At 41.2% G+C, this 27,499-nt stretch overlaps 1 protein-coding gene across 1 annotated transcript in view; it reads left to right on the top strand.

The window, feature by feature from the left end:
• The first annotated feature begins 330 nt into the window (after nt 1-330).
• Nucleotides 331-27,499, top strand: part of clybl (citrate lyase beta like) — a 57,170-nt gene continuing 30,001 nt past the window's right edge. The window contains exon 1 of the mRNA XM_053440528.1: nt 331-418. Within this exon, the coding sequence (XP_053296503.1) occupies nt 375-418 (44 nt within the window). The 5' untranslated portion in view covers nt 331-374. The remainder of the gene's footprint in view (nt 419-27,499) is intronic.

Below are 27,499 nucleotides of genomic sequence, written 5' to 3'. Positions count from 1 at the left end.
ACACCAGAGTGGTTGTAGAGGGACACCATCTGTGACACAACAAATACAAATCTAAGCCTGTCAAGGATGTAAACAACAGCGCAGAATGTCTATGATTAACCCTTGTGCTGAATTTTATATCATTTGAATTACTTATTTTAAATTATGTTTTACAGTGAATTCCACTGTATTATAAATTAAAGTGGTTAGATTCTCTCTTCTCCATCCTCTCCTCATCACCCTCTTCTTCTGTTTACTTTCCCATGTGCTCGTCCTGCCCCGCAGAGCCCGCCCCCTTTCCGCGCGGCGGCCAATCGCACGACTCGCCCTACAACGGGAGAACCACTCACACAACCAATCAGCTGCTCGCTCCTCTGGCGCGTCACCGATCAAACATGGCGGCGCACTTGAGCAGAGCTGTGAAGCGACTTCTCCCGAGGTAAGTTTGGGTTTCTGTCGCTTCTCCTTCTCCCAACGTGCTGCGTCGTTGGCAGTAAAGCTGCCGACGTGAAGCCTCGCGATGTTATACGTCCGTCCGTTGATTAAATGTCGCTACTACAGCTGCTGTCTTTTGTTTGTGTGTTGTGTGTGTTGTGTTTGCCTGAAGGTGACAGACAGACTGTGGTTGTGTGTTGAATGACTTTATGAACAGTAAATGTGTTTGTACACATTGAATCGCTGCTGTGGCTCTGACCCAGATTCAGCCCCTTGTGATGCTGTCATGCTAATATCTCCCTAACGTTTCATCTGGATACACTGTCACCTGTTTGAAAACACACAACCTGACATGTTGAGAGGAAGAGACACAGTCATGGTTGTGTTTACTGTGTTTAAGACCAGAGGACATGGTTTACTGGGATCAAATACTTCCAGGGCTTCAGGCCTATTATAATGTAGCCCTGTGAGTCAAACTAAAGGCAGCATCACATCTCAACAACACTGCTCCTAGGAAATGTTCCCATTCTTTTGTTTTTAAATTGTTTATTTAGCAGAAGGTTTATTGCCAAAAACGAATTATCAAGTTACTTTATATATAGAACATATTTTAAAGCAGCAATCACTGAGCCACCATAGAGAATCATTAGATTATTGGATATGCATATAGGCTCCAAGGCCCTCTTTACATTAAAAAGAACAAACTGCAACAGAATAGAACATATTTATGTAGCACCTTTCAACCCTAAGGAAATCAGACAGATTCCCCTTATTCGGGGTTGTTGATAATGGCAGCATATACATTTATATATATTTATATTTATCAAACAGCACTGAGTCCATACATCGTTTAATAGATGTACAGGCATAATATTGTTAAGAATAAAATACAAAATAGCACAGAATGTTTTATCTCGGCAGGTCATTATTCTAATAATGAATAAAGTTATTAATATTTGTTATACTTTTTTGTATACTATCAAACTCAGTATAACCCAGTATAAAGTGGGTAACATACTAAAGTATGAAAACTGTTCAATCCTCATTGCAGTTTGTGGTTTTGGGGGTTTTATGACCTGTTACTATTTTCTTTCCATCCGCTCAGTACTTCTGTGTAGTAGAGCATCTCCTGTTGTAGTTCTGGTTGCCTGGCAACGCCAATGTGATGCAGAGAGTCCATGAAGACTCTGCACCAGGCTGTGCTTTATTTTTACTTTCTGACAGCATGATCTTGATAGTACTGACGAAACTCATGACACCGTATGGCGGACGGTTTACTCAATACAAGCATTTTCATAGGTTTTTAGTATCCAATAAAAAAATGTGTGGTCTTCTTCAAGAATTTTTTTTTTTGTATTTGCTTGTTTTGTCAGTATTCGTAGTGGACATGATTAAAATTATCTTTATTTCTTATTCACCTCTAGAGTCATTTTGCAGTTTGTTGTTGGTGCTTGAAATCGTTTTGCTTCATTTTGGATCCATCTCTGGAGTAGAAATTGACTTAACTAAGCAAAGTAGTTATTGTAAATAATTGCCCATTATATCCTTGTTATTTATAAGTGTAGCAACTTAAAATGTAAGTTTTATATATTTTTTATTTTATTTTACAATCATTGTCTTTTCATTTTTTTTTACTACAATCATATTTTTAAAAGTAGTGGCATTCTCTCATGTTGGCCACTCACTCCTTGTCACTCTGCACATGTCATCTAAACTTGGAATACAGTATTTTAGACACAATCTTTCCTATCAACGGTGTCTGTTTATGGACTGCAGCCCCTATGCATCAATATATATGCATATAATTTGTGTGAACAGTTTATAAGTAATAATACAGAACAGAGGATATTGGTGCGGCTTATTTGGCTTTGGATTTAGACCAAAGCCAAAATTCAATAAAACGTTACAAGTAAAACAAACATATCAACATTACATAAGAGACTTGAGGCAAAGGTCAGATTGACTCACTAAGGACCAACAGTCAGGATGTAGCTTTTGATGTTACGATTTAAACCATTAAAATAAAAAATAAAAAATCCCCTTACAGGATGTGATTACAATACTGAATTGTTGGTTTTACCCTTTTAAGAACAGTATAACATGTTAATACTTGCATGCGTATTAGCCTTGTGTGCATTTCTGCAGGTTTAGGTCATGAAATTCAATGACAGATGGTTCGCAGTCAAGTTGCCTCATGCTCTTCTACCTTTTCAGTTAATTGTCACGCAAGTCTCAGAGGAAGTATAATTAGAAACTTCAAACAGTCCGAATGCTATAACTTAATATTCAAGTTATGTGTCTGTACTGGTCAACAACACTGTGACATGTGGCACTAATTCAAGGCACATGAATTTCCAGAGGCACAAAGCTGACGATCCTGCCAAATTAGAGTGTGAAGTGACTGTCACGCCAGTGTGGGTGTGTTTGAGTGTGTCTGTTTGTGCTTGTGGTGATATCGTGAATAGTTTAGAAACAAACCATTCTCTCATCCTCAGTAATCCCTCTTTCAACTTAACATCTCACTCTTTTCTTTTTGTATTTTGCGGTAAACTTATTAAGTGAAATCCCCAATATTTTGAAAAATAATTGAATTAAATGTAATGTGTGAACTTGTTTACAGCATAATCATATAAAAATCTGCCATTAAAATGAGATTCTTATTCACTTTTGGCCGGTGTTTCGGGGAGGCAGTGCCTTCGTGGTTAAATGCAGCGCTCTCAGATGGCTGGAGCTCTGAGAGGAATGTGTGTGCTAGTTTTATGGACAGCCTAGAGCCCTCGCCCTGGCATTGGCGGCAGACTGCTCTTTGTCACAAACACCCCCGTGTCAAAGATGCAACAGCATCCTGGAGGAAGCATTGACTGCCGCTATGAAGTCGACAAGTGATGAAAGTAGCCTAGAGGTTGTCAATTAAGAGAGCCAAGGCCTGGACCTTATAAGTTAATGGGCAGTTTCCCCTCTCCGGGCCTGCTAGGGCTTTATAGCACAGCTTATAAAGCCCCCGAGTGTAATGCACCCCTATAACGCTTTCAATTAAGAGAAGGGGCATAAAGCAGTGCAGACACTTGGCAGTCAAGCTAGAATGTTTATAAAGTGGCATTTGGCATACATTGGGAGGGGGGCTTTTCAATTGCTCCAGTTGTTTTAAAGCAGCAGCCACTGTGCAGAATTTTATTTTGATGGCACTTCATGCTGACTTGAAGCATTACAGACGTCCTGGTGTCTTCCCATTACTAGTTCCTTTAGCTTGGTCATATGGACGCACAGCCTGACATTTTAAAAGCCCTCTCTTCTCAGTTGTAAAAGAGATTAGAGCCAAGACAATGCAGACTTTTAATATACAGTTTTAATTTTAAACACTCTTAATATTAGTATAAAGTGTCATTAAAAGTGCATTAGATATTTCACAGTGAATTGCTTAATTTGCATTTAAAACTGCCCTATAATACACATTTGCTTGTAATGCACTTAAATTAAATGAAACAGAGGAGACAAATGTAATTAGCTCTTGCACACACCACATTTCTTGATTGTAATTCTGTTAGAAAGAAGCAGTGTTTTTAAAGAGAATCCCTTCACTCATCTGGTGTCATCTGTCCTCAAACTGGCTTCGGCTACTGTTAGAAAAATAAATGAGTGTTGAATAAACACAAGTGTGTTGACACCTCATTTCCTTGTTGATTGGTGGTGGAAGCCGAGCTTGAGGTGTGTGGCCATAATCCAATCAAGCAAGAAAACAACCATTCGGACTCTGTAACCAAATTCTGCAGCTATGGGAGGTTGAGCCGGCTTGTAACCACAGACCTTAAGCTCAAGATGCCTTCCTTGAGCTTTTGAATGATTTATCTTGTCTTATTGTGGACATGTTATTGACCATTCTGTCTTGGTAGCAAAGATTTTGGTGCTTTAAAACACACATGTGAGCCACTTTTAACAGTGTGTCTTCCTCTTTTTCCCTGTTGGGACATCACACTCAAACGGCATCTAATTGGTCAAGGTATTTGCTGGTGTCAAACAACACCAGCAAATGGGGTGGGTGTTATACTGGTTTTCTCACCTTCGTTGTCATGTTCTACCACAGCATGGATTTGGCTATATCGTCATTATAAACACACACTGGCATAGGTTCTGGATTTAACACACACACACACACACACACACACACACACACACACACACACACACACACACACACACACACACACACACACACACACACACACACACACATACACACTCACACACACACACACACACACACACACACACACACACACACACACAAGGAGGAGTTATATTGTGTCTGTTTGCTGTCACTGCAGAACCAGAGCATCACCATGTCACTAATTCACTTGTAGTTTGGATGCTGCAGTTACTCTCCTCCACTTGCACCAACTAGGGACCACCTATGAGATAATTAAATATTTTTATATTATAATTTTTTTATTCTTAGAACTTTATATATCTTATGGTTATCTTCTCCAAACGGTTACGTTTACATTTGGGCACCAACACTAGTTTTACTTTTCCTGCAGGAGAGCTGTTATTGTATTATACAGATTGAATTGATACTTTTTCTGCTTTCTCAAGATCGTTTATGTTTTTCAACTCTATGTTAACGCTTAAGGTTTTCAAATTGCATGAGTGTTTTGTTAAGGGACATTTTAAGTAATTTTCTTCTTGGGGGGGTAAGAAGTTGAAGGTTGTTTCTTTAAATGTGTAAAAGCTTAGGTGTAATGCAATTCCCGGGTTGACTGGTATTTACGTGGTATGTCAAATTACAGATGATGTTGCATCTTTTATTTTACAGGGAGAAAAAAATTAAATATTAAAACGATAAATGTGAAAAACAGCATTTTTTCCCCCCAAATATTGTTTATTGCTGAGAACTAGGTTGTTGAGCAAGTTCACTCGGCTCAAAACAACAGCACGGCACTTACTAATGAATCGCATTAATTAGTAATTAGCCTAGATTATGGGGCAAGGTTACTCCGCTCAAATCACATGTAAGCCTATAACTTATTTTCATTCCTGTTTTTTGAGCCAACAAACACCTCAGATTCTTTAAATAATTATGTTTTTCTTTTTTAATATGTTTTCAGTTTCTTTGCTAACAGAGTGTAAAGAAGAAGAATCATGTTCTGCGTGAAGCATCCACATGCCTGTGGATGTCTCTACCAGTGCCAACAGAGCACATTGCCTTTTTTTAGATCCAATGAATCAATAAATCGCTCCGTTACCTGTTGTTGACCCAGCTAATCCTGACTTTGAAATCTGTTACAGAGCATTAAGTTAACACATGTTGCTGTGTGAAAACAAAACTCCGCTAACTGGCGTGGGGACCAGCTGAGTAAACGTGGCTGAGGGAGCAGTGTGGGGTGGTGCAGAGAGAGAGAGACAGAGAGAGAGAGAGAGAGAGGCCTACACTTGTTTCAGTGCCGACCAAGGTGAATCCATACGGCCAACAGATGGTTATGTTACCCAGTATCCCCATAGAAGAAAAAAAACAAAAAAACACAAGTGTCTGAGCTCTAGTTCTGAAGCCTTTGATCAACAACACATCTTCGACTTCAGAGTGGGAATTCTTAGGACCCCTGAGCGCACATGGAATCGCATCTGTATAAACACGGCCATGGGAGGAATGTGTGAACAATGCAACCAAAGAATTTTGTTCTAGAAATGCGGGGTGGACTCGGCCAACGGGTGGTTTGTGTGGTTTAGAGTTTGAGCGCGGTGGTCGGATCGAATGAGGACCTTGGGAAATATCCTCTGTTTTTAATGATAACAAAAGTGGGAAACTTGTGTTTTCGGCTTTTGCACAGGGCTGCGGTGAAATGATCCTTTTGAAGATTAATACATGTTGTGCCATTCTTGATGTGGTCGTGAGTTTCGGCAGCGTTATTGTCCAATACTCCTCCTCAAATTTACACATGGTAATCATAATGTGTTTATTCAGTGAAAATCTGTCAAGAAAAGTTAAAATATTTCGCAAAGACCTCCCTGGAGAGACACCCAATGTTACCGTGATAGTCGTGACGCGTTACAGCACACATTGATCTATTTATTGAACCGTATTGGAGCACCTACTGTGTATGAATAACTTACAATTTCTAATAAATAAAGAGCATGTTGGTCTGGTACAGTTTAGCCTATGTAGCATTAATTAACTTGCAGTCAGTTGTGTGTGTATGTGTGTTGGGGGCAGGGCAGGATATTGCTTCCAGGTTTGGAGTCAGCACCTCAAAAGGCCAAAGGGGCTCTCTACCTTTTTAAATAGATAAAGATAAAGATTTAGGATCAGTTGGCTCCTCAGAAACCTGCAGGAGTGTCGTTGGTCATTCGAGGATTTTCATCAGTCACTACGGTAAAGTATGCGTTGTCCTGCTCCCTTTTCCTCGGCTGCTCCGGTGGCGTATTGGTCTTCTCACGGCACCGAGGTTGGCTCATTGCCATGGTGATGGTCGGCTAGTTCCAGGGCGATGAGGTGTAATTTACCCAGCATTTCCTGTCTGATACACAGCATCCTAATGAGTAAGAGTCCTGCTTTTATAGCAGAGTGTTTGTTAACCAGGCGCAGCAGGGGGGGTTGTGTGTGGGTGGGTGGGTGGGTTGTGTGTGTGTCTGTGTATGTGTGTTTTCTATATGCCTGTGTGTGTATATGCCACCCTTTGCTTTTCTGTGTATGTACAGCTATAGGTTGGACTTTCTATAATAGTACACAGGTCCATGCTGAGGCCACGTGGCTGCAGTTCTTTGTCGAACCCCTCGGTGTCAGTGTTGACAGTGTGCCTTGTGATGAGGTCTTTGAGTACAGCTCGAGATGCTTGTTCTACAACCAACTGAAGCTTCATCTCAAGCATCTTCCTCATGAGATGGTTCCAACTATCAACTGTGTACCCTTAGCCAATTTGTGCTGCATTTTGTCATTGAGGAAAGTATGCAGTATTAATAATACATGATTTTTGTATAAGTAGTAAAACTAAGCATTATTCGGGGCAAAATGTAGTTTTGTTGAAACAGTAAACATAAATTAACATATCTTGAGTCAGTCTGCTTGTCTTCTGTTACATTTAATGCTTATAGATGAGTCAAGTTATTTAAATATATTGAATATGTGTTGTTAAACGGTGCTCAGATATCGATTTATCATCTTCATATCACTGTAAACTAAATGTCTGAGGTTTTTGAGCAAGGTAAAAGGGTAAACATGTACATCTTGTAAATCATAATGCGAAATATCCCATAATCTTGAAATGTTTCTCCACGGACACCAGTGTTTTGCAGCTTCTGTACATAAAAGAGAACTTGTCACTGACTAGGCCATATTGGGCCACCATTTGATAATTAACACACACAACCCTGGGCTGCGAAACAGAACAACTGTGATGTGATCTCTCTCTAAAAATTGACGACAAATCCCATTCATGCTTCGTCTGGGCTTGCAGAGAACAGTTGGCTCGGCTGCTTCTGGTGTTTTGCCATATTCGGAAGTGGCATATAACTTCTCATCCCGTCACTGGCACAAGTTGCTAGACAGGCAGCCTCCTGTTAGCACTACACTTCATTAGAACCAGGTTTCAGTGGTACCACACACGTTCAAAAGCAGGGCCCATCTCCCCGAGCATCAAAGGAGGATTTTATAGAAAGGGTTGTCTCTGTGTCTGTCTCCCCATCAGTACCTGCTAATGATGCATGCTGCACACGTTTGTAACATTGACACCCTCCTCTCCCTATCACTCATTCACACTCTCAATCACTGCTTCCATTTCTCTCTTCTCTTTCTCTCTCTCTCTCTCTCTCCCTCTCTCCCTCTCTCCCTCTCTCCCTCTCTCTCCTTCTGCCTATCGTGGTGTTTGTTTGGCTGCTGGGTTTTGTTTGTTTATTGTTTCCAGATGGCAGATGCAGACTTCATTTGTGTGGCTTTCAAGTTCCCAGAGAGCTTTTTACTGCCTTGGCTCAAGCGCTTATCCTGTTTCCTCTAGCCAGGCTTTATGATGGGCCCTTTTATATGTAGCAACTGGAAACAACTGTCACTACCAGTCTGTGTCAGGGAGAAAAGGAGGAAAACCTAGAGAAAGTGTCTATTTTTTTGGAACATCTTCGCTAGTGGCAGATCTGTTAAACCACAGATAAAGACAATGTTATTTTTTTTTGTTATTTTTTACCAAGAGGGAACTTTACTGGCCCCATAGAATAAGAGAGAACTCTTGATCCTGTTTACTACTCTTCATCATTAGCAACCCAACCGAGAAATGGGATGAAATGTGCAAAACGTTTTTTTTTTGTTGGCTTGCATGCTCAGAAGTGATGAAGCTGGTACTCTGTTGATTTTAGGGCCTTGCTTGCGTCTAGTCTGGGCATCATTAAGCGCTGTGACGTCACTTATTTACAGGAACCCAGGAGGGCGACTCACCCAGTAAATGTGGGGGAGGACCAGTGCATGTCTTTACTCATCGGATGCGGTTTTAAGATGGAGCAGTAATCAAAGCTCTCAGCTACATAAAACCCACCCCTTTTCCTTAAGGAGGCCTTTTCCCCTGGCTGCCGCTGAATGAGTGATTACCCTGGCATTCAATACTGCCTAATCCCATTTCTAGCAGTGATTTAACACAAATGGCAGTGGCCGAGGCACTGCATTCGCTGACTTGCCCCAAAAACTAGCCACTGGAAGGAAACCTCAACCTGTTTAGTGTCACATCTCGGTCACGTCAACAATGAATGAGCCAAGCGGACACATTCTCTCAGTTGAAAGCTGTTTGGAGGATTGCAGGATGACAGCTGTATCGCTGTCCCATTCACTCATAGCGCGCGCCTCAGATGACGTCAGCTCCAATCACAGTGATACTTGTGTGTTTGTTTACTATCTGTCCGGGTTCGCGGCGTGTGCCAGGATAGAGGTAGTACTGCCGTATAAGTCGGGAGCTGCAGCGCAGTCATTACACTAACCCGCTTGTGACCCTGCACAAGGGAATCCGAGCTGAAGTGTGAGGGGATCTGACTTTAATGTTCACGTAATCAGTGGTGTTTGTGTTTTGCCACCACTGAGCGCCTGGCTGGCCGGCTAATCTCATCAGGTTTTGGGCTCTGGCGATGGGGTGAGCGAGAGGACAGCCTAGACTGACCCATATCTCTGTGCCAGGACGGCTGCAACGCTGCGACTATGCTGTGCTGCTCCATCAGAGTTTACTACGAGAGCCTTTGCCAGGGTGCTTACTACTGAACTGTCTGGCACAACAAGATAAAGCCTGCACTAATGCCCTCTAAGGACACAGCAACTCTCACTACAGACAAGTCTGCCTTTTGCAACTATGTAATAACATTGTGGAGAAAAATGGGAACATAAACTGGGTTGCTTTGTCCCAGCTGTCCATAGTGTTAATTGAGAGTAATTTATGCTCCTACTGTAGCTACATGAGTTGGGTAAAATTAAGTGTTTTTAATAAACTTTATTTATGTTGTCAAGTCCTTTTACAGGAAGAAGAAAATGGAAAGGGTGAGAAAGAAGCAGGGGAGGAACATCTGGTCGCTTGTGAACAGATCAGATAAAATATTTTGGTTTTCTCAAGTTTCATTGAGAAAATGGTGTCTTGGTTACATAACATTACACAGTCCATTAGAAAGACTTGCAGTGTGTTGCATCTTATCTCAAGAGCTCAGTGGTCATAAGACCGCTGCTTGAGGTCTGTTTATTTAATCACTATAGCATTTAAGAATTTTACCCTTTACCTCCGTCAAGAAGATTATGTTTGCATGTTTGTTGATTGCTGATTGTTGTTAGCAAAACCTACTCAACTGATTTTAATGTAGGACTTGGTCAAGAATCTATTATCTGTTGCAGGGAACTTTTATTACATTTGATAATACAAGTGTACCTAATAAACTGGTAACTTAAAGTTTATAATCGGAAGCTAGTGACCAGTCAGTCACCTAGTAATCTCAACCAATTGGCTTTAATCTTCACTAGCACGGCGACATTATAAAGGCTATATTCAGACGGACTGAGCCCCTCATTTTTTTCCCTCTGATAATTATTTACCTTGTGATGCAGATAAAATGATGCTCCCGGGACACATTCCATGTTTATTATTGTAACTATAGTCCAAATTCAACCACGGGAATTTAGATTCATCTGAATAATTTAATGTTATTTTATCATGTTGTTTTAAAAGGCCTTTTTGCAGTTCTCAGTTGTGAAATACCCACTGTTACACACTTTTCTTTTATTGTTGACACTGTTCTACTCACTCACACGCACACACACACACACACACACACACACACACACACACACACACACACACACACACACACTCACACACATACACAGGTCCATTTTAAGCCTCTGGATATTTTTGAGCCATTTCAATCCCCTGACGTCTATGCATGTGTGTATTTGTCTGTTAGGACACAGGGGCGTAATAAAGGAAGTTCCATTATGCGAGGCACGGATAGTTTTCCTATTTTGCTATCAGGATGTAATTGTAAATATTTAGTTTTCCACATTATAACAAGGATAGTCATTGATATGGATGCCAGGGATCGGCTGCACCACCCTTTTGTGAGTGTGAAGTTCACATTTTCTCATTTTTCATGAGTCTCTCTGGGCTCCAAGTAAAGCACATGGTGAATATGTATTCACATGAATACTCCGATCCACCAGAGTCATGAAAAAAAATTGTGAGCATCAGCCATGATCTTTTTATTATTCAATATCTTATGTCTAGAATATATTATTCCATGAGATAATCTGCATTCGGATGTACAATATTAAGCGCACAATCAAAGCGGTATTTGTGTTCAGTCACTGGTGCAGGGGAACTGTGTATTGACAGAACGGATCCAGTTCTGCAGAGTTTTGATTGGACTTTAATATTAAGCAATAATTAATGCCGGATTCATCTACGTGGGAACATGTGTTCAGATCAAAGAAAGCTTATAAAACTGTTAATATTCTCACCTAGGCCAAATTATCACCTAACAGCTGATGTGGCAACAAACAAGTCATTATTATCTTCTTTGCTTCCATTAGCCCAGCCCATGAATGGAGGCGCCTCTGAGTATGTTAATAAAGGGTTTGTGTTGATGAAAATTGACCCTGGGTGCTAAATGGTTTCAGATTGAATTTATATTTTAACTTAATCCTCTCCTAACCTGACAATTTTGTCACTTGCTGTTGCTGTATTTTCTAGTATGCTCCCCAGATGTCTGTGCCTCTGTGTCTTTATGCAATATAGACCAATAATTTGTGCTTTTGGAAACTGCGTCAGCTGTATTAAAAGATGCTTTTCCCAGAAATGTAGACCATCCTCTTAGCTATTCATCACAAACATTCGTTTTTTGGACTGGAGGTGTGTCACCTACTTATAACTGGAACATTGCATTTATCCCACAGCCTGCTACCAAAGCTTATTAAATCAATAGATTCAAATCATGCCTTACTGGGACGTTAAAGACTGGAATACAGACACGCACACATACACACACAAACACAAGCAGCATGATAAGTTGGCTTATCTTTGATGTACACCGATTGACAAAGAGACTCCCACCTATCAAAGGATTACAAATAAACTCCATTGAAAAGACTACAGCACAAAAGGTGGCCAATGTTCTCTCTGTTTTTTGTTTGTTTAAAATTAAGACTGTTATGAATTCGTAGTTTATGTTTCTGCTTTTGATCTCGATGTACCACATGTCCTCTATAGTGGAATTTGTTTCCAGATTTCCTCCCCGTTTAAGCTTGTGTTTGCTATCGGGCTACATCCTCCGTGAAAAGGGGACCATGCACTGAGTCAGATGGCAGTATAGGCCGGACCACAAGCAAACTGCCATGCCTTTTAGTCCCGTCTTCGATGATGCGGTACTTCCTCCAGCTTTTGTCTCCAGTTCGGGGCACAGCTGTCAGGCTAGGTGCTATCGATGCTCCCCTCCCAGAAACCTCAGGCCACGCGCCGCTGCACCCCAAACACTAAATAGGAGCATTAGACACACCATGTTAGGGGCTGCTGGTGTTTGAGCTGTGGCTGTGGGTGCGTGTCTTGTCCCTTGGCCATAGACATGCGCATTATCACACACACACACACACACACACACACACACACACACACACACACACACACACACACACACACACACAGCTGCACGACACACTGCAAAAGGTATCCTCTTCCCTGTGCTCTTCTAGAAGACAACCGATTTATTCTTTTGTGTTAAATGTCCCATTGTCCTATTGCTGACTTCGGTTTTCTCTGCTGGCCGTTGACCCCTCTCTCTGCTTTTAATTTCCCCCCGCCCAGCTACAGATCTGCACTGTGAAAATACCCACAAGGCCGATCTACCCATATGTAGTGTTGCAGATTTTGATTATGCCCCACCGCCATCACACCTCAGCAGGGTATATCCAAACATGAAAATTAATTCACAGCTAAATGCTGCTATATGCAGGCCGAGAGGGAGAGGAGGGGAGAAATCAAACACAGGTTTACACTAGTGAACAGCTCCAGCATTAAGAAGGAGAGCCTAAAGGCAGGCAGAGAGCCAGTGCTCATTAATGTGCAAAGTAAATGGAACAGTTACACCACCCCACCCAACCCCAAACGACACGCACACACATGCACACACACACACATGTATGCAATGGTCAATTCAATGCTCTGTGATTTTGGGGAATTTCAATGGGCAAACAAAATTGACCTAAACGAAATAGATGTAATATATTCCTGGAGCTGCTTAAAAATCAAGTTAATGAAAAGGAAGAATAAAATCTGCATAATGAGCTGAAACTGTAAACAGAACGAGCACTCAAAGGACGGTCACATCGATCAGTCTCAAATGAGAAAGTCTAGCAAACTACTTGCCATGTCGATAAAACAAACTTCTTCCCTTAAAGCTCGGGAATGTTCTCCGTCAACTTACCGTAAAAACAACCTGGTTGTCTTTTATACATTTGTAAAAAAAAATCTATTTGATATAATTCTTCAGGCTAAGGTATATAGTTGGGTCTTTTTAGATTTAGCTATAGCGTCATTTTAGACTTGTCTGCTATGAACTTTAGCATGAAAGCACTTGGGCATGACTTTGTCTCAGAGCAATGCAAATGGTATTGCCCCCTGATGGTTTGGTATGCACCCAGCTGGCCTTTAAAAGGTGATAATTGGAAAATACAGGATGAAGCCACAGTCAAAGTTGGGACCTTGTGTTAGTCTGAGTTAGCCATACCAAAGATGGAGGATAGAGAACAGTAGAGTTGTGTAAAAAGACATTGGAGGAAGAATTGATTATATAAATGTCTTATTTAATGGTAATGTTTTCAAGGTCTGCAAATATTAACCTAGTTAAAAATGACCAATCTAGCTGGCTGTTGTTCTTAATTCGTTTTATCAGTTTTTATCACAGACAAATTTCGAGAAATTATGACTGAAAATGCACGTTCCTTTATAAATCCTGACACAGCATTCCTTAACTTCTTGGGGAAGGAAGTGGAGTGGGAAGGTCAGGAGGCCTACAGGAGCTCTTCCCTTTACAAGGCAACATTCAAAGCATTTCTTCACTCGTCTCCTTGTGTTAGTCTAACCTAGTGTAAGCCTGTGCATCCGTTCTCCATTACTGCGTCCTCTTCTGAGAAAACGTGACAGTGATAAGGAGTCTTTTGAAGCTTTACTACAGGCCCTCCACAGAGAGACAAAGCAAGTGGCCAGCAGCTTAAGTATAGAGAAAACTCAGCCATTTGAGTCCTAAATATCTATTCAAAAGGTTCTGGAGATCTTTACCTATTGATTCAGGATCAAGGATTGTATGGTTTAATAAAAATGTCCATATGAACATTTTGAAAACATCAGAAATTAGGCTTTGCAGTTCAAACGGTCTGTAGAATGTCAACCATTATGCCCTGTGTCAATCAGCAGACATTTCCACCAGCAATTCGCCAACACCCAATCGTGCATTCTGTTCAGGAAACCTTTTTCTAACTCCAAATGGAAACTTCCTAATGACTTCCTGTAGCCGTTGCCCACTGGTGTTGTCTGCATTTCAGCAATGGGCCAGTTTACGACTGTACTTCTGACTTTTGACCTTGACATTGCAATTCTGTTGTGTTCATGACCACTGAGAATAGTGTAAATGCTACTGCTCAGGTCAGTGGGTGAGTATACCCCCCCCCCCCCCCCCATTCAACTCGCATCTGACTCTGCACACACACACACTTCACACAAATTGCAGAGGTGATGCGATGACATCTTCTTGATCTAGTGTTGGCAAAATCCATGCTGGCATTTATTTGTGAAGAGATACAAAACAAGTCAAACCTGAGCTTTAAAACACCTGGCTTAAAATGGACTTTACGTACACCTTCTGTAGCATCTTCTGTAACGTTCAGATGTTTGTTGTTGAGAAGGTAAGAATTGCTTGCTCTCAAACATCTCGACTGACCGGCAAGTATATTGATGTTTTTTTTATTATTTCAGGCTGGTCCTGAAATGAGTTTGTGCCAGACAAGTTGAAAATGTGACTATGAGTTTAATTTCCATGATCCTCCCAGAAAAGGAAGGAAGGGGCACTCGTTGCCCGCCCCACCTCAACCACACCCATTATAGGCCAATGTAGGGTCTTGCACTTTCCCTGTCACTTTCCACCACGTGTCTATGTCTGTGTTTATATTTCTGGATTTTTCATCTACCAAAAACACCACCATTAGTTTTGCTGCATCAGCTGCTTGTGTAGAGAAATAGAAGAGTTGATAGTTTCTATGATTGTATTTTTTAATGTGCAAGTTTGTATAATCAGAAATTATATCAGGGTGGAGACTGCTAAAAACATACACAATTTTCATAATCTAAGAGTTGTAAAATTACTGTTAATTGCTTTCCTGTAAACATCACAGTTATCCCTGGTTAGGTGAAGGGTCATTAACCTACTGACATCAGTGGTGAACAGGTTTTATTTTCCTAGGGGGAAATTGTGTGCTCTGTTGATATGACTAGATGGAGATATTAGAAATAGTCAGAGCGATATTATTATTGTTATTTATTATTTTCCAACAGAGTTTGAATGATGCCCCTCGATTTGCAACGTCCCTTTATCTGAAAGAGTATTTGAACTTGAACTCCAACAAGACACGCTATCTGGCCCATGGGTCAGTACACCGACACTGCATGGTTTCAATAAATTTGTAAAACGTAAAAATGTTGCATTTTTATTTAGTCCACACCTGCAGTTAACGCTTGGCTGGTCGGCAGGATTTCTCCTCCAGCGGGTCAGGGTATTAAACTACTCTCCTCTCTGCTTCAGAAAATCATTTCTTTCCTTGGACATGTTCAAAGCCTTCAGGTTGTCATGTTGAACCTCTGTTTTGCAGTGGAGAGTCTAAGATTTGTATTCATTTGACATTTCTTTGCAATTTACTGAAATCAGATGTTGAAAAAGAGGCAACTGCCAATCTAGTTTACGATTTTATGCCTTTTCTTTTTAATCTAAACATTAGGCCTTACATTGATTTATACGTTGCTTGCTGTATGTTTAACATTGTGTAGCATTATCAAACAATTGTGGTCCCGATTAATCACAAAACACCACAAAGCGAGGAGTGGCTTTGTTTGCGGTGAAAGCCAATACAAGAATTCTCTCCATGTGGTGCAGAACACCTGCAGCACAGAGCTCTGACAATCCAAACATCCTATCTTTTTTTTTACATCACTACTTTTGTTGCAGGTGACGTGTTGTTGATTTAAAGTACACATATCATGCGTTTTGGTTTCTCCTTTCCTTTAGTGTGTCATATACCTTTTATGCAAATTTTCAGGTTCTGCTACACAAAGGTTAATGTGTGCAACAAAGGGAGACTTCTCCTACAGAAAACTAAAAAGTGCCTGAAACAACTTGTGTGACGCTATGCAGTAAAGCATCGACATCCTCAAATAACATACAGTTTTAATGTAATGCAACTATCATATGAAATGTTAGAACTACCATCTTTTGCATAGGTGGTTTTATCAATAAGTTGCTAAGTCCTGAGATTCAATGACTCTTTTTTTGGCATTTTTCATGTCATGTAGCTTTTAACAGTGCAACAACAAAGTTTGATGTGAGGTTTGAAACTTGGACACAACCAACTACATGACTAGTACGTTAAAAGTAAGGGAAAACATACAGTATAGACTTTACATCTTATTAATATTTATAGTTATTTAAAAAAAAACTCTTCTCCTCTGTGGACAAGATGAAAACCCAGAATGTGCTAAATGTTTAGGTATAGCTAAATGTTTAGGTATAACTCAATCATACAAGGTCCCATGGGCTTTCAGCTTACAAACCTTTTTATGTGGCATGTGGGAAGGAGCTGTTGGCTGCTATGGGGGTTGTGGCCTATATAATACTTCCATGGTCAGATATTCAAGAAACTTCCTAGTGTGTCAGGATCAATCGGGCTTAAGCCAGTCTTAATTAAAGGCTTGGGGCTGGGCAGAAGTCGAGGGCAAAAGGCATCCCTGTTGGTTAAAAGAATGAAGCGTCTGTCATTAAAACACTACAGGGTGCATCAGCTTTATTATTTAAAATTCCTCTTTAAATACTCTAACTGTTCTCTTCTAAATCAGACAAATTGTGGTTTAACTATATCTTTGTTCTTCGATTGTTAAGATGGTATTTACAACCAACAATTGCAAGAAAAGTGATTATTAGCCTACTTGTGAATTATTTTGCCATCTTGCAACTCACTACAATCAATACAGTTGATCGTCTTGCATTCAGGTGCTCCTCCATTTACAATAGGGTTGGGTGCAATTCAGGTTTGTGCTGATATGGTACCAGGTACCAGATAATGGCACCCAACATGACCTTATTGGTACTCTAGTCCTTCTACAATAACAGAAATGTAATTTTAGTTGTGTAAAAATATTTATTGGTTTGATTTTGAGCAATCAACCGTAAGAGTATTCACTTCTTTTGTGAGAACATTTCTTTCACTTCTACGTGTTTTTTTAACTAAACTTAAGTTTGATCCTTATATATATATATATATATATATATATAAGGATTTTGTTGTACACCATCATGAAGCCCCCTTCATTTACAATAACTTCCTCTCAGAATTTTTGTTAATCACATTATGGTACAAAAGGTTAGAGGCTCGAGTTTAAAAGTAAATTTGACAGTAAATGAGTTTCCAATGGCCTTGTCTACTGAGGCATAGTTGTTTCACAAGTTTTAAACAGATACATTTGTAAAGCAGATGCAGTTATGATATTCAACCACTTGGGGGCACAGACAACTTACAGGGATGAGAGGAGGAGGCATGGGCTGGAGTGTGAATGTTGTTTGTGTGTGGGGTTCATTAATTAAATGGAATATGATCCAAAAGACTCTGCTCGCTCGTGACACATCATGTCCCACAAGAGAGGAAATAAGACAAATGTCACAGATGTCCCTTTTTTCTCCGTCCTGTTTTGCTCTTGTTGTAGTTTTCTTCCAAATCCAAACAGTGGACAGACAGTGCCTTAGTATGCTTTCGTCTCCCGAGTGGATCTTTCTAGTACACCCATCTGTCAGACTTTTTTCTGAGGTCCGAGGAGGGGCACGGGGGCATGTTTGTGTCTGGGCTCGGATGGGTGTGTGAGTGGGGGCAACAGACCAGACACAGCACATATCACACCGTTCGCCAAATTTCCTAATAGTCTGATCTAACTGACTGATCTAATGTCCCAGTCTTATTCATATCCAGGGGGCTTCTAGGCACACCCCATCAGATTGTCCCACGTATGTTATGTGACCATTTGTTGGTGCTTTAACCATGCATTTCTATTCTCACTTGTTTCCCCTCAAACTTAACCAGGGCACTATCCTTTCACAGCTCGACCCCTTTCATTACTCTCCACCTCTTCTGTCCAGTTTCTTCCCCCATGAGATGACCCTTGACACCTGTGGGGTCAACTAAATGTCATCTCCTCTGCTTCAACTCCAGATCTTAGCAGAGTGGATGAATGCAAAAATGAAAGCATGCTTTTTTAATTTGTGTTAATGTTGACAGTCCTGCTTTGCCTGTGTATCTGCAGTTGTTTTTTCTTTTTTGCTGCAGGATGGGTTTGACATCCTGCAGCATCACTATCTATTAAATAAACGTGAGGTGGTTTCATTCATAAGCAGTGAGGAGAAGTGTTCTCACCTGCAGAACTAAATCTGTTAATGAATTCATATCATGGAGGGTTATGTAACTGTGCTAGCTGAGATGGAAAGTGCTGCCACCTTGCTCGTCTTAATGCATTCAAGGCTCCACAGTGTCAGATGGCCCCCGGTGATCCAGAGGGCTCAAGATGGCAATGCTGTTTTACAGTCTTGATGTGTGCGTCTGTGTGCAGGCCAGAATATGTATGTGTGCGTGCTGGAGTGTTTGTTAGATTAGGCGGGGATGTGTTATTCCATATGGTTTGGCGGCGACACATTTAAATCCTTTTGGCCTTTTGCCAAATGTGTGTAGTATATATTATGTGTGTGTCAGTGTCTTTGCACTGAACCCTTCCCAACCTTTTGTCTTATTTGATGTGAAGTTTATATCCAAAAAGGCTTACATAAGTGCTAAGTGCGACTATATGGTCAGAGTGCGTATCAACAGCCATAATCGGTGTGGGTTGTTCAGTTGGCCCTTGACATACTGTGAAAGGAGCATAGTCCCAGTGAATGCAGGTCTCTTTGCGCTGTCATTGGTTGAGAGACTGCTTGAAAAAAGTAAACACCCATCAATCCTCCCTGGCACCCTGTCTCTATTCCTTCTCTTTTTCTCCCTTTGCTGCCATTACAGAGAGACCCGGTGACATGAGTTGTAGGGAATACTCCCCACCTCCCCTCCGCCTCCTTTCTCCCGTGCACTGTAATCCTGACACCGAATACCGCCCCTCAGAGAACAAGTGTCAGCTTCAGAATAGAGCGTGCAGTCAGTTCCCCCCCTTTACCCCCTCTGGTAAGCATGTTAGAGAGTGCTAATGTTGATGGAGGTGACAATTAACTATACAATGATCACAGCGATGGCGCTTGTACCGCTGCCTCACAGCCTTGCTAAAGAGATAAGTGACTGATCTCGACACAACTGGGACTGGGCACATGGCAGATAAGCACATAAAGGGACAGTTACTTTGGTGAACATAGTGTAAACTTGCCTACCAGATGTTCTGCGAGCATCATGCTGCATATTTGACTTGCTAATATCGGCAGCCTATTTATAGTTCTTGTTGAAGCTTTGAACCTTAATGGAGCCTTAGTAATTTTCTATACATGATAATAATCACACATCATATATGTATGTGCACTGATGTTGCTCTTTGAAAACGACATCCAAGGTGTTACCCTGGGAAAAAAACAGCATTTCCTTTTCAAACACGTGTGTGGGGAAATGCCATGAGTTGCATTGAAAGAAAAGGCTGCTGCTTCTGCTGCGGCTCCTACGGACGTCTTTGCCAGAAACCCGTGGCTGACTCTGAAAAACAGGGGAAATGTTTTGGAGACACAATCTGAGGTAATGGCCACCTTGCAACCCCCACTGTCAGGTTGTGAAATGGCCCAAAGATATTTGCATGAAATAAATGAGAATCTTTCTCACGTCCGGCGCTGCCACGGCCAAAGGTTTACTATCGCAGATGTATGCTCCATCTGGCCCTGTTCCTCCTATTTTTTTTTTTTAACCATTCAGATACACCATCGTGGTTTGTTCTTTACGGATGATATTCGTAAGAGGCCTCAAATTAAAATGTTTGAAGTCTAACATCTTGTTAAGTATTAAAGCGCATAAAAAAATGTAATCTTTAGAAGTGTGTGGCAGGACACCATAGTTAATGAAGTCTCATCAGACTTAACTGTGACGAAATCTCCAAAGTGAGTCGTACTTTGTTTGTCCTGCTTGGGATTTCGGCGAATACAGAGTTGATGGGGGTCAAGTGGTCCTCTATCCTGAGCAAACATGAACATGGTGACAGCCGCCGGGACAACAAACCATCACGAGAACCAGGCTGTCCTGCCAACATTCTCCCCACTTCTCCGCTACCAGCAAGACCCCCCTCACCCCCCAGCCTAGAGCTGTGATCCTGCATAGCCGGTATAATGAAGCCATATAAGCCTGTTATTTGCTGCTTTACGGCTTGTTTTATGAAGGTGAGCTGACAAGCAGCTCCCAGAATGGTTCCTGTCACTTTAACAGACAGCATTACCAAGAGAAAAGGAGCATTGGGGAGGGAGGGCAGGGCGAGCAAGAGAATGGGCTGGGGCCTTTATGTAAGTCCTGCCAAGGCTTTGATGGGTAGAGGTCTGGCTGGAGGCTATCACTGGTAAATTTTACGTCTTCCACCTTTTGTCGCGGGGACATTATTGACGTTTGACCTATGTTCTCATTCCCACCTCCTCTTCACTAATCAATTACCACATCGATCCATTAATCAGACAGGGTGATGGCCAGTTAAAGGGCCTGTGGGTATGTGTGAAGAATTGTGGGATAGGCCTCAGGCTATCGAGGAGGAGGCCCTTTACCTGTGGAGTGCACAGTTGAGCCTGTGACTTATCAACTAGTCCAGGCCCTTACTTTAAATATATGTGTAGGTCCTTATTCACAAGAAAGGACAACTTTCTCCTTATACAGTGCGTGACTTATTTGTGTGGGATAATTATCTATTCACTTAAGCAGAATAAATCTGATTTCTTAAATTGCTGCCTTTTTACACCAATTTGTCCTCTGGATGCATGGATGAATAGATTTGACATTAAAACTAACCATGGATTAAATGTATTACAGACATGCGAACACGCAACTATAGCTCTGTATGTTTTGACTCATATCTACAACAGGAAATCAGAATCACACAACCGTTCCCAGCCTAGAAGCCAACAGGGTGAAAATCGGCAGGAAGTGTTCTTGTTAACAAAATGTTATACTGTAAGACTTTTGAAACATTGGCTCAAATATCAGCATTCACTGTGTCACTGAAAACAAAGATGCTTTTTTGAATGAGAGAAAACATGTTTTTGTTCGTCTGACTGTTTCCATGGAGGTTATGCACTAGCATAATTGTGCTTAGGCCATAAACAGAAACAGATCAGACACGCAGACAGCCAACAGATCAAAACGGAAGCTGCGGGAGCGGAACCCACCATGCTTTGATTTGGTTTGGTGTGTGCGGACTAAAGCCATCACCCCAGTCCATCTTTGCCCTTGCCAAGTTGTTTGCCAAAACAGAGAACGATTTAGGAATGAAAGTTAAGAGAGAGAGAAAAGCTGTGGGCTGTTATTGTCGGACCCCCCTCAGGCTGAGCAGGGTCCAGCCGACAGTCACCCAGCTCTTGTAGGTTTAGTGAATTGAGAAGACACTTCTAGTGTGGATTTTTCAATTCTTCAACATGTCATTTGGCCGGGAGTGCTATTGTCTCCTGCCCTTTTTCTCCCTGCTCCTTCTGCCAAGACGAGTCGTGTCATCCCCTCGTGATCAGCACTTTTGTTGCCTTTGTTTTTGGCCCTACCTCAGAAGTCCATCTTGTCTTTTATGTCCCTGCCTTTCATGCATAAGGGAACAGTTGTGGCCTGTTGTGGGGCTGTTCCACTGCATTTCCACCAGTGGGGTTTCCTTTCATTCTCTTCAAAGTACTACAATGGGGCTCTGAAGCCCTGAATGGCCAATGCAGAGTGCACAATCCTACAGAGCCCGCTCATTTTGTTTTGCCAGAGTCAATAAAAATGCTAAGTTAAAAGCTAACCCCCTTATGCCCTCCTCGAATGGAGCGACTTGTTTGACCTTTTTAAGTTCCCTTCTCAATTAACTTTAAAGATAAATTCATTGTTTTAGAGAGCTCATGTAAACTATAATTTTTTACACATTTGATTGTGAAATCTATGATTTATCTACGTATTTCCAATTAATTAAAGAATTTTTTTTAATGAATTGATAGGATTTATTGAGTTGTCCTTGTCAAACGCAGAGAGCAAGCCGGAGTGACAACTTCCCATCAGCAACCTCAGCTTATACACTCTTATGTCCTTTTGCAATCTGACGTTGCCCTGTCCTGAGACCGGGATAAAGACATCTCTGTTCTTCTAAAGAAGAGTGGGATTTAAATAGTTTTAATGCGGAGGCATGAGGGCAGAAAAAAAAATAAAGAAAAGAAGTCTGCAGTCATCAATGGGCATTACGGCAGATGCCTTGCATAAAGGCATTGTGTGCCGATTTGTGAGCCGTGGACTTTGGGGAGGATTACAGGTAGAAAGACATTGGCTGCTGAAGATAACCGCCATGACTTCATCCTCATTGTGTAGATTAAGGCATAAAAGCCAAACTAATGAGAACAGAAAAGAGGGGAAGACATGGATAGGAGGATGAGTAAGGGGTTTTGTTGATAGGGAGAGACACACGATCACTGGAATCGGCTTTTTAAAGCAAGAGAGAGGATGTTGGGCCAGTGGTGATGAAATCCTAGGAAGTAAGGATGAGAAAACATCCGTGCTCTAAACATGAAATGCTAAATTTAGTGAAATGGCTCAAGACTAAGGTTAAAAGAGCGTAAATCATGATCTCTTATTGCATTTTTATGATGACGAAGGAGCGCATGAAGAGCAGTGTTCCTGTTGCTACTGTTTGAGCGGCTGGTTTGGGGTCTTTATATCAGTTGTTTGATTGGTGCCTTAGTACAGTCATCATCAACAAAATATTAGCAAGTCCAGTATGCTTTTGTCTGTCCTGTGCCTCCCTAAAAGAGAGACCAGCAAACCAGTATAATCTGCAGCCCCCTCCTGATCTTATCTACAGGGGAATGGATTGCGCATCCCAACCTCTAGTTTGCTGGAGGGCATGCAAAGAAAGCAGGGGGCAGAGAAGAAAAAAAAGTAGAAGACAAGTGTTTGATTCTTTCCTTTCGCTGTCTCAGGTGTCTCTGCTTAATTTTTCAGGATTTTTCTGCCATCCAATTGTGTCCTCAGACCTGAGGCAGTGAGGGGAAAAAGAAGCAAAACATACACATACAGCATCATGCTGCGAGGAAGACGATGTGTGGGGAATGCTTCAGCTCTCTTTCATTGGGAGAAACAAAAAGATGTGTCAGACAGGCAGGTGGACATGAGGCTAGGTAAATATTAATGACTGCTTGACCGTTTTATTTCCCACCCGCGGACAGCTTTCTGCAGACAAAGAGCCTGTCAGTGCTTCAACAATATTGATTTCCCAACTACTCTCTATTCATCTTTATTTTCACCAGATTTAATCTCGAATCTTGAGCACCGCAGACCTCAGAATGTAGTTTGCATATTTAGAAGTAGCTGATTATCACAGGGCAGAAACACAGATCTTTAATTTTGTGCATTTTAGACACAGCTTGTGCCTGCACCACCATGTTGGAGATAATTGTGGAAATCTACATATTGAGAGGGAGGTTGTCGTCGGAGCCTGTTTTCGAGTGGCTCTGTGGATATCTGCTGTAATTCATGTGGTAGGATGAATATTACCACCTGAATTAGGCTATTTTGCTGCCAGGTGGAGGCCAGTGGAGTCACAGGAAATAGTGATCATCACTTCATGATAATGAAGCAATTATTACAGGCTATTTGTTATACAGTATTTACTCCCAGTCCACAATAAGTCACCTTATTTCAAATGAATTATTTATTAAAACATAATATTGTATGCAGCTGCTGCAGAAGCATAGTCTGTGGCATTTAGTTTGCCCGGCCCACAGGGACACTACTAAACATATAGTGGCAAGAACATATCATTACACCAATTCGCAATTTGACAAAAGAAATCCACCTCAAAAAGGTGCCTTTGGAAAACATGAGTCACGTTTGCCTCAACCTTTAGAAGGTTACGCTTTAACCCCTTTTCGTTTGTTTGTTAGCGGGGGAAAAACGACACAACAGTTTTCCATGAAACTTACTGAAAGGATTGTACATATAGGCCCAGAATGAACCTATTCAATTGTGTCACTTATCTGGACAAATGGGCAGATAAGTAACAAAATCTCATTCATTAAACATTTTGAGTCGTTTTAGTTTTTCTTTTTGACATTTTCACGAATTTTCCTGAGAATAATTCATGGATCTTGATGAAAAAAAATCAAGCATTTTTAAGTTTGTGCAATTCGGAGGAAGATTTATATGACAATTATTATCCTCTGATTTATATCTGATGTTCCGAAGCTCCCACCCTTTATCACCACTTATAGCCAATAGCAAATTCCCAGTAAACCTTTATCGCTTATCTCCGGGATAAACCTCAAATGTGAGTAGTGCTATTTAAAAGAGGACACACTCAAGACTTAAGATTTGTGTGTTTTTGTGAAATCCAATAACCTTTCCATAGTTTGGCATTTATTGGTGACATGCTATCACCAGTAACCTGGAGAATTATCTGTAATCCTGTGTGGATTACATGACAGGGGATTTCGGAGATAGGGAGGTCGACATTGTGAAAAAGAAGAAGCTGAATATAGCGAACATGCACATCAGTCATAGTTGTGGTGGAGATTAGATGTGAAGTTCAAGGAAATGTGGTTCAAGGTAGATTTATTGTAGTTAAGCACTACAGACACTGACTGTGAACGTCAGATCGTCAGCGGCTATCCTGTTGAATTGAAGATCAGCTTATTCCAACACACTGCTTTGTCCCACTCTCTCTGGTGTTAAAGGGAAATGGACAATCATTTGCATTGAAAAGAATAGAGAACTGTGATACATATTCATGAGAACAGAGTTTTTTGGCTGTTAACGATAACATCACTGTTGGATCTGAATTGACACTGAGAAAGTCCATGTCTCGTCTAACGTAAAGCTCACCACCCTCTTATCACATTCCACTCACCTACCCTCATCCTCTCCCTCTCAGTGCCAATTCGGCCTGGGTCTGCTGCCTCGCCTACACTAATGAGAACCATCCCCGTCCACCACCATATAAACCCACTAAAACACACTTCCCTCTGATCTCAGACCAGTAAACGTTGTCACTGTGGCTAGGTCCCACCACTTTATAGCTGCCAATATACCCACACATCCCCATGTTATCATAACCTTTCATGTAAAGAAAAATAAAATAAAAAGAGGCAAAGAAATTTGTAACATTTGTAATTATGGTACTTTAGGGACTGTTAATTACATAGAACACGATTAGGATGTATTATTGGGGAAATGTCAACCAGACAGGGTGGCGTAAATACAAATTCCCCAAATGCAGGATTCTAGTATGTGGAAGTGATGCATCTGATGATCTGGGAACACTTCTGGCCCCGTTTTAGTTTTAAAACTCCGGGGCTACATCGTAATAGGCGGCCAAATCAGAGACGTTTGGAAACAAGATGACGCAGTCAACTGAAGCCAATTTTTTATGAAAGAAAGACATTGTTAACACCTAAAGTTCCAACTTGTTTTAGGTCCAACAAAACAAATCCCCAGTTTTCACCATTGTTGTTTCTGGTTCATAGTATTTCTTTCTAACTAAGCAACCAACTGCAGGATACACAATCTGCTTCCTGTTTACATTCACTACACCACACATATAACCAATGTATGTTAATGGTCTCATGCCATGCGTTTGTAGGTATGTTAGTGTTGATGGGGAATATTACTTCTGCCAACATCAAGGCTCCACTCCCTGTAAAATGCGATTGTGGCTATGGTTTACTTTAACAATGTAATTTTCTAGATGTATTCATATTGATTTAGCCTCAGCGAATCATGTATCTGCCATAGGGCCTCAGTAAGACAGCAAGTCTTAAAATGAAATTATTGAGATATAATTTCATTTTAGAGTGTGTGACCCAGTTGACCTGCCTCATTTCTTCTTTACGGCTCAGTTTACTTTTAGATCAGGCCTTTTAAAATGATGAGGTAGAATGGTGGAATTAAAGGGAATAAATGCTGATTTTGGCCTCTGTGGTTGACCTCTGCTTCTAGTGTACAGTCTATAGCCAACATCAAGGTATTACTCCCTCTCCCCGTTTCAGTTTTTTTTCCTTCTTAATGAAACCTTCTCTTAAATTACTGTCACCATCTTTTTGTACTTCAGCTATATTATAATTTGTTCCTTTTAAGTAGGCACTTAATGTGGCTTTTCAACATCCCCCCTGAGCAGTATGCACAGAATAGACTGATTTCATTTAGATCTCAACAGCCCCCTCTTGCCCCCGACCACTCAGCATCTTCCTACCTACTATTTTCCTTTCTTGTTTTTAGTTTTTATTTCTTGTCTATCAACTTGGACCCTGCACATTATAGACCCTTAAGTGATCGTGAGCTCTGCATTTTTTCAGTTTAGTCCACAAATTGCATGGTGGTGCGCCATAGTTATCCCTCCCACCTTTGCCATATTTCTATCCAAGCCTTTTGTGATTGAGGTCCCTGGCTCAGACAGACTCCCATGTACCTGGTAGCCCTGAATTGCTCGAAGCAACCTGAATTGGTTTGAACTGCCTGCTCGCAACCGCAGCTTCTCAGTTTAGATAGGTCTTAGACCGGAGGGCTTGTAGAAGCGTAGTTGACAGGATTAAGTGGCCATTGAAGTGACTTCAGCTCCTTTTTAAAGAGCAAAAGACAAGAAGAGAAAATAATTTGCCCCCCCCCTCTTGTAATAGAAGAAATAATCCCCCTTCCCCTTCTCTCTTTTGGGTTAATATGGTCCCTTGAAGGGCTTCTGATGCCCTGCAAGAGTTGGTGGTAAGATATGTTGTTTCTCGCTGTAATTACGTAAACCTGATCCCTGAACATGTGACAGTTGTTTCAGAAGCCAGATTGATGGAACAAATAATTGAGATGTGCGTGCAATGATTGTGATTGTTGGTGTGCACGTGTGTGGATGGTTTAGGGTACACAATCCGACTTTGCTGTGTGTTTTGCGATGTTGTGTGAGCACCGTACAGGTGGGAGATGTGATGAAGAGCAGTTTTGCCTGCATTTTTCTGGAGGACCTCGAGTGTTGCTTGAAAAATGAAGCGGCATTTGTTGCATGTTATTTTCAGAACTTTTACGAAGCATGGTCTGAAGAGCAGAAACAGCGTCCTCTTAGGTTCTATCGAGATTTTAGTTCATAGGCGAATGTTTTTAACACAATCAAGGTTGTACTGATTTAATCATTATTTAACTATT

This window comes from Pleuronectes platessa, chromosome 14, assembly GCF_947347685.1.
Source record: "Pleuronectes platessa chromosome 14, fPlePla1.1, whole genome shotgun sequence".
In the NCBI taxonomy this organism is placed as follows: Eukaryota; Metazoa; Chordata; class Actinopteri; order Pleuronectiformes; family Pleuronectidae; genus Pleuronectes; species Pleuronectes platessa.
The sequence above is the reverse complement of the archived record's forward strand: the minus strand, read 5'-3'. Positions and strand labels throughout refer to the sequence as shown.